A 12,890-nucleotide genomic window follows, 5' to 3' on the forward strand; every position below is an offset into this window, starting at 1 on the left:
GTGATGTGAAATAAAGGAGAATCCCCTGTCAGTGGCCAGGAGCAACATCATATCTATTCAGTGCCTCAATAAAAGCTCTGAGGGCAGAAGTGGAGGCAGGCGATGTATTAGACCCCCGGATATTTGGGAGAGGTCTGATGGCGCAGCAGGTGCTCCTCTTGTTGGTTCAGGCTTTGTAGAAGCTCCGCTGAATCCATTGTGGTAGGTTAGGTATTCTGTAATGAACCTCAGGGAGACTGGATTGCATTCAACTGCAGAGCAACGATTTAATGAAGGCAATGGTACAAACACAGAAGCCAAGTGTCGTAGTCAAAAATACAGTCAAGTCCAAGTCCAAAACCAGGTAAACCACAAACAGGCAAAGGCACAAGAGCAACAACTAACAATACCTCACAAAGAAACAACAAAAACGAAGTGCTATATATATAGGTGAAATTACAAGTGCAATCAACAACAGGTGTTCAGAATTCCGGTGATGGGAGGGAGTGAGCTGGCAGCAGGCGCCCCCCAGAGAAACTTTTTCTTTTGGCAGTTATAGTTTATAGTAAATTAACATCTAAATACATGTTCTGTTTCTTAACGCTATTCTTCTGAATCGTTTTAAAAACAGATTTATTAATAATTCACCTCTGAATAAAGTCATAAAACATTAATGGCTGACCGGAAGGCCCTACATCGAGTGGTGAAAACCGCCCAGCATATCACTGGTGCCCAGCTGTCGTGGACCTTCAGTGCAAGCGGTGTCTGCGGAAGATGCGCGGCATCATCAAAGACCCTTCACACCCATGCCACAAACTTTTTGTCCTCCTCCCATCCGGCAGGCGGATACAGCTTTCTTCATTCACACATCAGGAGGCTCAAAATCCTATCTACTGTAACCCTGTTGAACTCTGTGACCCATCCCATCACTAGCCAAACCCACCTGCCCACCGCTTAGGTGTGCCTCTCAGGGACCTTGTTGCACTACTCCCTTATATTACTTTTCTTCCACCTCATTGCTGCTGTCCCTACATTTCAGTTGCACCTACCACCTTACACCTTCAATTTTTTTTTTTTTTTTTTTTTTTATTTATAAAGCGCTTTTTACAACAGCAGTTGTCACAAAGTGCTTTACAGAGACACCCGGCCTTAAACCCCAAGGAGCAAACAACAGTAGTGTTGAATTTCAGTGGCTAGGAAAAACTCCCTAAGACTGCACTGCACATTTAGAATTGCCATTGAACTTGCATTTGCCTCATTGCACAACTATTCATTCCCACTTGCACATATGTACATATACTTAATACTACATTTTGCCTTTTTGCCTTCATTGCTCATTTAGAACACTTTACTTCATACTTGTACATTTCCTGCCCTCTTCTATTTGCACTTCTGGTTAGATGCTAACTGCATTTTGTTGTACTGTCCTCATACTGTTCAATGACACTAAAGTGGAATCTAATCTAATTAGCAAATAATTGGCCTCCATACACCTATGTAGATATTCCATTAAAAAGCATCAGTTTCCAGTTAAAGTAGTCATTTACAACATTAACAATGTCTACACTACATTTCTGATCAATTTGATGTTATTTTAATGGAATAAAACAAGACATTTTGAAGTGATCCCAAACTTTTGAATGGTAGTGTAGTTTGGATTTATTTTTGTTGAATAAACAACTTGAATCATTAGACACACAGTGAGGATTTAAAAATTATAAAGACTGCACAGGATTTAATTTCTAATTCAGTACCTCAAATTTGACACTGACAATGTAAACTTTGTAAACGCATGTCATGAAAAGAACTGAAACATTTCCTTTTCATAGGTAATTGAGCCACGATTGTTTGATCTAATATTGTTGCTGGAACCTCTATACACAGCTCAAGAAAAAATTAAGAGACTGCACCTTTTTCATTCCTTTCCAAAAAAGTTGAAAAGGAAGGTTTTGAGTGAATAACAGAACGGTTAAAATTAAGAGACCACTGCAAATTGAACGTTTCTGTAACTCACTCAAAATTTTCTCACTCAAAAAGAAAAAGGTGCAGTGATCTCTACATTTTTCCCAGACATGTATATATAATTATATAACATCTGACCTAAAATATATGCTTACTAAAATCTACTAAACCTTGAATAAAAACAATAAATGACTGAGTGAAATTTATCTTTTATTTAAAAAAGAAGTATATATTCTCAAAAGCTGTAACAAAATTGTGATTGGTAAATATATATACAAATGTTTACATTGTTTATTTTTTAGACTAACATGACTTTCCTTATTATCCAATAAGACATATATTTATGTTGGCAATTTTCAATTACTTTGTTTTAACCCCAATAAATCATTTTCATATTAGAATGTAGCCATTTGGTTCCACATAATATGATTGGCTACATGGTAATTATATAAGTACAACGGAGATATGTTATATTGTTATTATACTATACCTGCAGTATCCATATATAGTATCCACACAGTGAAAATGGCACCTTATCGTAAGTGGGAACCTTTTGATTCAATTGAGCTTCCCTGTTGATTGTCAAGCATACCATTTATTTCAAAAAGTTATCTACTTTGAAGCAAACAATCTACTTTGAAACTGCAATTCAATGACTCCTTATTAAATACTCAAAATGACTGAACCAGTTTAGTTGCCAATCATTGACTGAATATGCTGTGCAGAATCAAAAGGCACCCTGGCAAACATACAGACACATTGAGCAATTCCCCTGCCTATATGACCAAACTGCATTGCCAATGATTTCCTGAAAATATCAATTTTGCATCCAAAAAGTATCATTGCTTTATTCCCATTGGACAAAGATTGCTAAGCAACTCTCTGATGGAGGTTGACATGACCGTACATTTCCATTCATTGAACAATGCCATTAAATTCCAACACTTTTGAAACTGTTCTGCTGCAGTCCTAACCAAATAATTTCCCTTGTAACCCAATAAATCACACTTAGCCAACAAGCTTGCCTGTTTCAAGTACCTTTGTTGCCCTTATAAATATTGTTTAACCCAGAAATAAAATATTGCGTAATTTGGTCACATGCTTGAATGCTATTCACAAGATATTATTTCTCTCCAAGAAAACTGAAACGGATATGTCCCTTTTTCAAAGCCATTTGGTATTCATATTAACATCGCATTACAGTAGGTTTCTTTTCAACTACATAAATGAAAAGCATTCCAAATGGAAACAAAATCAGTTAACAACCTCACTTGGCAACTATGTTCCATTATACAATGGGCAAGTATGATTTCAAGAAGTGTTAATTTCTTTCCCAGAGAACACATCTTAAGCAAACAAAGTTTAGAGATTTGACACAATCCAATGTTCCTACTACATTACAATGCGTGTCAAGTAAGGGATGAATAAGAAGCTCTTTTTTTGAGTGTTGCTCAGTTTAAGTCATGTTATGTTTCAATGTTATCGTTAGCTAGTGATGCATCAAATGACTATATTGTGGCCTGGCTAATTCATCCTCCTGCTCCTTCAGTATGTGCTCAGTTTCTGTGTGTGTGTGCACTGCAAATGATCACATTTGTTCTCCAACAAAAGACTACACACTTTGAGCTAAGACAAAAACATGTCACCCAGTCTAGTGCTTAACCGGTGGATCACAAACTTTGATTGCAATGTATGAAGGCAAAAAAAAAAGCCAACAAACTACTATGTTAGGACCATGATTGGGAAACCCTTGCAGGGATGTATGTGGATATCTCTATAAGATACAAGCAGTACAGAGAGTAGGCCTTGTAAGAGTCTGGCAAATAGTTAGAGTAAGATGAGACTGCCCCTAGATACAGATCTAACATTAATTTGTCATTTTCTCCCTTGATGGTTAATATGAGATACAGTGCAGGTAAACTGATATTAGATCTGTGCTTTAGAGCAACTTAGAAGTGGAACTTAGAATGCATAGGGTCCCACAATGATGGTGAGTCGGAGCAGAGAGCTGGAGCGATGGTTTTGGACACTGCTGTGGGTGATCATTTCCAGGTCGATCACATGCTCCCGTGGTCCGGTCAGCGGCTTTGTCATCACCAGCATGGCACTGAGGTTGTTGGAGCGCTGGAAATGAACAGGATGATTGAGTTTAGCATAATCTGAGGATGCTAACAAGGGATTACACCACTATTATTAATTGATGCTAATGCTTAAGTCCATATCTGGGCTGACCCTCTAGCTCCATAAACAGCTATTTTTGTGCAATTACATGGGTTAGAAAGTCACCACCCCCTCTCAAAATTTTCACATTTTGTTGCCCTACAGCCTAAATGAAAACCAGACTTTTTCCAGCTTTATTTACATAAAGTGACCCATGATATCCAGGTGAAAATTACAAGCTTGCTGAGGTATAAGCAGGTATTCCTGATCAGAAATCAAGCTAATTGGCTTTCATCTATGATCAACTGCAGTGACTAACTATTTCAGAGGAAATAGTTAATGATAGAGGACTCCACTGCTAAGTACAGCAATTCAAAGCAAAGAATCCACTATGGGCAGAACGATTGTTTTGATAGATTGACGACATAAAGTCAGTGGATAGATAAAAAAAAGCTAAGGCACAAGTCAGTGGATGGATATAAAACAACATCAAAGGTTTTGAGGGACTGAGGATTGAAACTTTGGGGAACACCCTAGGTGACAGGTAGGGGCTGAGAGAGAAGTTGGTCTGACCTCACGCGTTGTAGAGTTGTCATTTTTAGCTCATACCTGAGATTGGCCAGGGCCTTAAATTCTGAGAATTGGGTCAGGCTGGGCTGGACTTGCAACACAGCTCCAAGCAATATCACTGTGGTGTTGAAAGTGCTATTATTCAGTAATAACAATAATATTTACAATAATTACAACAATAATAAAGATAAGATAGCTTTGAGTGTTACACAGTCTGTGTGAGTAAGCACTAGGCTTATCAGGCTAATATCAGGCTAATAATCCTCACCATATTACATATACACATCAATACATTTTCTTCATGCTTGGAAATTGCATTAGGTGTTAATCCTTGAGCAATTTTCTACTAGTAGTTTCTCTCCAATGCAAATTGGTTGGAGAAAGATACAAATTTATTTAAAAAAAGATATGGGAACATTTCGTTTAACATTTACTAAACCCGTGCTTTATTTTATTGAGACAATCATGTCAGTGAGCATGCCATTCAGCAGTGTGGTGGCAAAGAAAATAGGTACACAAAGTCAGTACAGACTAACCCCAACATGCTCATAAATCTCACATAATAAGTGAAATGGTAAAATTATTCTATGTTTATTTAACAAATACTCAAAGATACAAGGCTATCCACTTTGCCACTCATGGATGCACCGCTTATTAAACATACTGTAGTGTGCACTTACAAGCTTTTTCATCTGATCAGCGTTTTTATAATACACATTCTGAGAATTGGGTCAGTACATCCCCCGTATCTGTGAGGGATCGGTTCTGCGGATGTGGAAAATTGCGGATAAGTGACGCATCCTTAAAAATCCCTCCCTAACTCCCAGTTACCCTATACAGAATGCCCCATTACCCCAGTTACCCTACACAGAATGCCCCAATACCCCAGTTACCCTACACAAAATTCCCCATTACCCTTTCCATGGTCTTATTGCACGATAATATTGTAAAAACATTGTGATTGGCAACTGAGATCGCTGTTTCTTTATGTCTTTCAACATATCACTATAAACAGATACTTGAGTTCGCGAATATGGAACCGCGGATAGCTGGAGGAATACTGTATATATAAAAATGATTATTATTGTTATTATTAATACAGTAGTTATTATTATGATTCAAATAACAGGCTTACAATAATGCAATAAATACATATGGGCATGAAGCATTGTGCATATTAGTGCAGGCACTGAGTACACTTGCTGTTACCTACCTGGCCACCTGTCAAACTCTTTCGAATTTACTTTATATAAACTAAACTAAACTGGTTATATTTTATTTTACGAGTTTACCAACATATTATTTTTATCTATTGACTTTTTACCCAACCTTTCTACACTGGGAATCTATTTGGACATAATAAAGGGAGCTATTCGCCCCTGAACACCCGAAGCTAAGTACCTTTATGCCTTATCATTGTAGTTGCTGTATTTTCAACACAGATGAGAACTATCGTCTTCAGGTAAAGACAGCAGAGTTTGAGGCTCGGCATTAGACGCAAATGTCATGTTATTGTAGAAACTGAAAAAAACTGTGTCTGTACCAACAGGAAGAAACAATAGTGTAATTAGCCCCACGGCACAGTTCTATATCGTGAAGCTTTGCCCATAGGGGCTCCTATTGGTTTACCCCTCTGCCAATAGGCAGGCACTGAATATTTAAATATGCAAATCGCACCTCTCATGGCCATCTGCCCCCATGGCTATAAAAGAGGTCATCACACCCCAATCTGCCTCCCTTCTTTCTTCACAAGGAAGTTTAGTTTATGCATTTCGGTGAGTTTTTACTACAGCTATGGATGGCTTTACCTACTTCAGCCACTGGAGCTTCTTCTGTAGTCCTCTGACTTCCTTGTCAGCCTACCGGTGTAGCGAGCTGGACCCGGCAGTGGACGTGCACACATTATACTGTACGTGTCTAGGGCCGCTTCATGCTCGCGACGGTGCCTGCGGCGTCCTCCCTTTACAGGTGAGGATGGAGCGGCTTGCATTTTTCGCTGAGGAGGTCCCCCTCGCCGATGTCCTCTCTCTCCTCTCCGAGGAGGACTCCTTTCAGGAGTTGGGGGCGGAGGCTGAGGAGACCGGCCCGGTGTTGGCTCCGCCCGCCTCAGGAACTGGTCCCCCCCTGCGCCAGAGGACGGGATGATTTGTTTGAGGCTGCCTGCTGGACGCGGGCCCACTACCTGGTGCCGACAGCGGCGCCAGAGGTCCCCTCTCTGTGTAGATACGCAGAGGAGGCATGGGGCGCTCCATTCATGACCCGGGGGACCGTGAAGTCACATCTCGCCTTCACCACTGTGGAGGGGAGGTTGGAGATGCTGGCACTGGCGTCCTCCCTGGTTCCGGGCCTGAGTACCTGGTCCGACAAGCGCCCCGCTCTGCCTTCGGTGAGGGAACGTGTCTCTGCCAGCCTGGTGGAAAAACGCCCTTTCGGTGCAGTCTCTCGCGGCCTGCAACAATGTGGGCCTCCTGGCTGCAGCTGTGGCCGGGATGACGGAGGGTCACAACTCGTTGACCCCAGCTGAGGTGAGCGAGGTGGCGCATGCCTCGGCGGCCATTTTGAAGCTGACCCAGGCCAATTCCCTCTCGGCTGGTCGGGTGATGGAGCCGGAGAAGGTACATTTTCAGTGCCTGCCTATTGGCAGAGGGGTAAACCAATAGGAGCAAAGCCCCACTCATAGAACTGGGGTTACGAAAGTTACCATCGCTCCTGCAGGTGGGCAATAACTTTCTCTTGGTCACTGGGAAAAAATTGCAGCCGACCAGTTAAACCTGGGTCGCTGCTAGAGCCGACAAAGATTTTAAACAGGTTTTCCCTACTGAAGACAGAGTCAAGGCCCGAGACGTCTTCGGAGGGGAATGATCAGCAGGCATTTTCTACCAGTGGCCCAGAAAAACTGGAATCTTTAGTTATTGGCGATTCCATTACTTGCAGTATTAGACTAAAGAATCAGCCGGCGATTGTACACAATTTATTGGGGGCAGAGCCACCGACGTAGCCGCTTTGTAACCAGTCAGAGGTTACAAAGCAGAACATAGCATCAGCTTGTTAATTAGTTAGAAAGATATGTTGGCATAGAGAAATTTTTTCTGGCCCCATCCCAGCTAAGGGTAGTGACGAGCTATACAGCAGACTTGTGCAACTCAATCGCTGGCTGAAAACAGAGTTCTGCCTGTCCAGGAGGTAGAGTTTGTAGATAACTGGCCCTCTTTTTGGGACTCTCCCAGAAAAAGGGCCAAGCCTGATCTGCTGAAGAGCGATGGACTCCATCCTAGCTGGAGTGGTGCCCTTCTTTTACCTAGGAACATAAACAGGAGTCTCTATTAGCCTCACCATGAGATAGGGTGCAGGACAGGTAGCATCGATAGCATAGCCAGAGTAGTTAGTATAGTTTTGCCTGTTGCGACTGTGACTCGTTCCAGGCTGAGAAAAGTTAAAGAAGGTAGTGCTAACAATAACAACCTTATTAAGATAAAGCCTTCCTCTACCGCGGTTACAAATAAAATGACTGTATTACCTCGCTTCTCAAAGTGGGACTCTTTAATGTTAGATCCCTTGCTCCAAAGGCAATTGCAGTAAATTAATGAATCACTGATCATAAACTAGATGTTATTGGCTTGTGTGAAACATGGCTAAATCCTGATTACTTTACTGCCCTAAATGAGGCCTCTCCTCCAGGCTACACTAGTTAGACTTGCACAAAGTCTAAAATTTTTGAGATCTTGGCCAACAACCTCCGTCCCTCAGTAAGAGCATTGAAGGTGGGTCGTGGCTGGGTCTTCCAGCATGACAACGACCCGAAACACACAGCCAGGGCAACTAAGGAGTGGCTCCGTAAGAAGCATCTCAAGGTCCTGGAGTGGCCTAGCCAGTCTCCAGACCTGAACCCAATAGAACATCTTTGGAGGGAGCTGAAAGTCTGTATTGCCCAGCGACAGCCCCGGAACCTGAAGGATCTGGAGAAGGTCTGTATGGAGGAGTTTGCCAAAATCCCTGCTGCAGTGTGTGCAAACCTGGTCAAGAACTACAGGAAACGTATGATTTCTGTAATTGCAAACAAAGGTTTTTGTACCAAATATTAAGTTCTACTTTTCTGATGTATCATATATTTATGTCATGCAATAAAATGCTAATTAATTACTTAAAAATCATAAAATGGGAGTTTGTGGATTTTTGTTTTAGATTCTGTCTCTCTCAGTTGAAGTGTACCTATGATAAACATACAGACCTCATGCTTTGTAAGTAGGAAAACCTTAAAAATCAGCAGTGTATCAAATACTTGTTCTCCCCACTGTAGATGGCAGTAGTGAACGTAATCTTGATGGTTCGTTGGATTAAGGCTATGCCATTTGCAATGATTTTGAGATTGTGGAATCTGCTTAATTGTCCCCACACAGTTCAGCTCAACAAGCTTTCTTTTCAAGTTTCTTTGTAGTGAATACAAGGGTAAATATTTACACTGATTTCAGATAATCTCTAAAGCATTGTGAAGTCCGAGCTTGATCAGGGGTCTCATGCATGTTATCATCCGAATCCACAGGCTACGCTCATTCTCTGTTTCTTTTGTTTGCAATTTTGTGCAATAGGATGGCCCATATTGCAAAAGGGTGGGTATGGTGAAACAGAGTTAGAAAGATTGGCAGATTTAGAAAGATAGGTATGTCCAGGGTTTAGAATTTATGAGGCTGATTTTACAGATGGTGTACAACATTTCAGTAGCATAAGATATGGATTAGTGTGACTGTGGAGATAGGCCACTTGCTAGTCCATGGGGGCATTTGTAAATATTCTAATTTAATTGGTGGATATACAGTGAGAAACAGTGCATTTTTCTTTTTTGTTGTTATTCTGTTTTTCTTTTTTGTTGTTATTCTGTCTGATCTCCAGGAGATCAAATACTTTTCCCCCTTACTTTACATACTTTGGTTTAGGATTAATGAGTTAGTGTGTTTTGATTCATCACCCTCACAAAGTGTGGACTAGTTTGGATGGACAGAATATGGACATCTGTTCCTGTGTTATGACAAGTCATTCAGCTACTCAACAGTAAGCGGAGCCGGCCAAGGAGAGCAAATGTCTCTTACTGAGTGAGTGAGTGACTGTCTGACTGACTACCCCTTGTTAAGTAGCGTAGTTTAGAGACGCAAACTCCCACGCAGGGGACTGGTGTTTGAGCCTTGCTGCAGTCAAAGCAAATAATGCATTATGATTTTTTCAGGATAGACATAAACTTTGCTGGCCCCATCCTTTAGAAGCTACTTTATAGTAAGCCTAAAATAAAATTGTTTATTTCTGGTGGATTTTAGAAGTATGCATCCATGCATGCTTTTTGGGGTCATTTTTGAGATGCCATTATTATTAATTGATGTGTTAACTGAACTGTGTAAGACAGTAAAAAAACATATTAACACACATTCTTTCAGTTTTGTAGTCATAATTATCGTACCCTGTTTCAGGCTGACTAACGTATTGATGCAGAGCAAAGCAACTCCACTTGTAGTGAACATTTCAACTAAACTTTTCTTTTATGTATACTGTAGCCGTTCTGTATTTTTTAACTGCCTACTAATCCATAAAACGTCAGAATGCCACCATTCATGTTACATTCTAAACACATATGATTACATTTGTTCAATAGCAGAAGCAGTGTTAAAACTAACAAGGTGCAAAATGAAAGACCTTTTTCGCAAGTACAATTGAAAGAATACTGGAATCATGTACTATTCAAAAATATTTTCATGGACAAATGTTAGAAAATGTTCCGGTACATTTTGAGAATGCTTGCTACAGTGCTTGCTAGCGCGCTTTTATTTGTAAAATGTTTACAGAGTAAAAATGGAAATGCTCGGTTTAACGTGAATTGGTTATTTTAATAACAATTTGGGTTTATAATAATGGTACAATAAATTTGCTACTTTGCAAACAAAGAACGCCGTCAGGCGTACCGTATAGAAGTCTGTTGTCCTCTTTCTATTGCATCTCACAACCAACATTAGAGTTTCATACCGCCACCTACTGTATGCGTTGGGCACAACGTTTTTATAGAAATATCATACATCCTCATTTTCAACAATGTTTATTAATATAACAAATATAATTATTGTTATTATAATAACAGGTGATGGAGTTAGGATTTGGGGCATTTCTATGAAAATAAATCTGGGACATCGTGCTACACGTATACAGTAGGTGGCGGTATGCACCTCTAACTTTTCTTGTCAGCCACCCTAGAAAGAGAAGGACTGCACTGTGGACTACAGCCCTGACAGTTCAAGGTAAACAGCCAATACTTTTTTGAAACTTAATTATCAACCAAAATTGTAGTTAAAACAAGCAGTTCATGTTAAACCGAAGTCAAAGCGCGCTAGAAAGCATTCTAGCAAGCACTCTAGCAAGTACTCTAGCAAGCACGCTACTAAAGCTAACAAGGACACTGGCTAGTGACTATGGTTGTCCAAATGTTGCAAAAACAATATTCCAAGATAAGTCCATGAAAATATTTCTTCAAAAGCTTATTGCCCAAAGGCTTTGCAAGATCACTTGGTGTTGTAATAGGGTTGTTTAGTATATTTCAGAAGGTTTTCAAATGCAATTTATAATAGTTTGCATGTTCGCCAAACATTTAATCTAAAAGAAAATTAGTGAATAAAAGTTCTGCCAAACACACCAAAATAAAATATCAGATATTGCAGAGAAAGATTCCTCTAAATACCCATTCAAGGCATTTAACGTGAAGCTAACTAGTATTTTATAAAGACACACACCATTTCTATTTGAATACTGAGGAAGATTCAGACTTGAAATATTTTGTTGACCTTACCATTGTAGAACAATTTATTCTTGTGAACTGCTAATTAAGCCATTTAATAGTTGAGTAAGTTGTATTTTTCCTGGGCTACACAGCTGATATGTATTTACAGGGACACTGAAGGACTGGAGATGAAATACATGCTATAGATCAGGGGTGGGCAATATTTTCAATGTGGGGGGCCACATTGAAAATGCCAGATAGCATTGTGGGCCAGATAACTTTTTTAACCAACAGGCCAAAAAACACCCAACATAGCTAACTCTGTTAACTTGCATATTATATTTATGCATATTTATTTTCCATGCAACACCGTTTTCATAATTGAACTTAATTTACTTAAAAATGTTTAAGCAAATGTTGGTATAATTGTCATCTAACTTCATACAGTATATTTTTTGTACTACGTGCTTTTAACGACAGCGATTCCAGCAGCCCAGACCCAAGAAATCAACTTTTAGGGCTACTCACTCAATATGAACAGGAGAGACTCATATGGGCGTTGACAAGTGAGGTGATGTCAGGAGTCATTTCTGTTGAAGCAGTGTGCGGTACTGCTGCAAAATGTTCATCAGTGAGACTGCATCTGCGCTTGGACTTGTTGAATTTTAGCATTGGGTGAAAAATTTTGTATTTCGCTGCATGCTTGCTCTGGATCGTGCCTCTGCAAATTGTACTCTTTAAAAACTGTGACGTTAGCTTAACATATGAAGCAATTTGCATTCCCTGCGACATCTGCAAATAAATATTTTCCAGTCAATAGTTTTTTAAATACCCTGCATTCATTATCAACTTTTCTTAGGCTCATTTCCAGAGATCGCTAGTCATCAATTGCGTATAGTACGTACAAATGATAACTTCCGCGCGTGGATTGTGGTGCTGGTACCATAGCAATGCAAATACCTTGTTTCAACTTAAAGGTATTTTAAACAAACAGTATGATACTGCTGTTCTTATTATTGGGAGTGCCACGGGACTTTTAATTCGAAAATAAATAAATATGGAACAGTAAATGAAGTAACGTAATCTGTGGACCAGTTATTTATTTATTATTTAAAAAGTTTTGGATGTATCGCGGGCCGGATAGAATGACTCAACGGGCCGGATCCGGCCCGGGGGCCTATCTTGCCCAGGTCTGTTATAGATTATGTACATTATGCACTGTAGATGTTCAGCCAATGAATAATATGTCCTCACGCATATATTTTGTTGTGTTGTAGTAAGAAATCCAGAGGATGTATTACACAGTTACAAGAAACTTCTGAAAGACTTTAAGAATACGAGGAGCATAAACGCTACAGGAGGCACAAGTTGGACAAAACTACTATTGCCCTAACTTCCATTTAAGCAGAAGTATGTACAGTTAAGTGGAAAACCATGCAAATAATCTAATTATGTATTTGTTTTTGTC

The 12,890-nt window shown here is 39.9% G+C and overlaps 1 protein-coding gene across 2 annotated transcripts in view; it reads right to left on the bottom strand.

Moving 5' to 3' along the window:
- Positions 1-2,078: 2,078 nt before the first annotated feature.
- The window catches only part of si:ch73-173h19.3 (calcium-binding EGF-like domain-containing protein), a 73,028-nt gene continuing 62,216 nt past the window's right edge, over positions 2,079-12,890 (bottom strand). For both annotated transcript variants that reach the window (XM_010904835.3, XM_010904836.3), the window contains one exon: positions 2,079-4,065. In XM_010904835.3, coding sequence (XP_010903137.2) covers positions 3,904-4,065 — 162 coding nt within the window. In that variant the 3' untranslated portion in view covers positions 2,079-3,903. The remainder of the gene's footprint in view (positions 4,066-12,890) is intronic.

This window comes from Esox lucius, chromosome 9 (assembly GCF_011004845.1).
Source record: "Esox lucius isolate fEsoLuc1 chromosome 9, fEsoLuc1.pri, whole genome shotgun sequence".
Classification (NCBI taxonomy): Eukaryota; Metazoa; Chordata; class Actinopteri; order Esociformes; family Esocidae; genus Esox; species Esox lucius.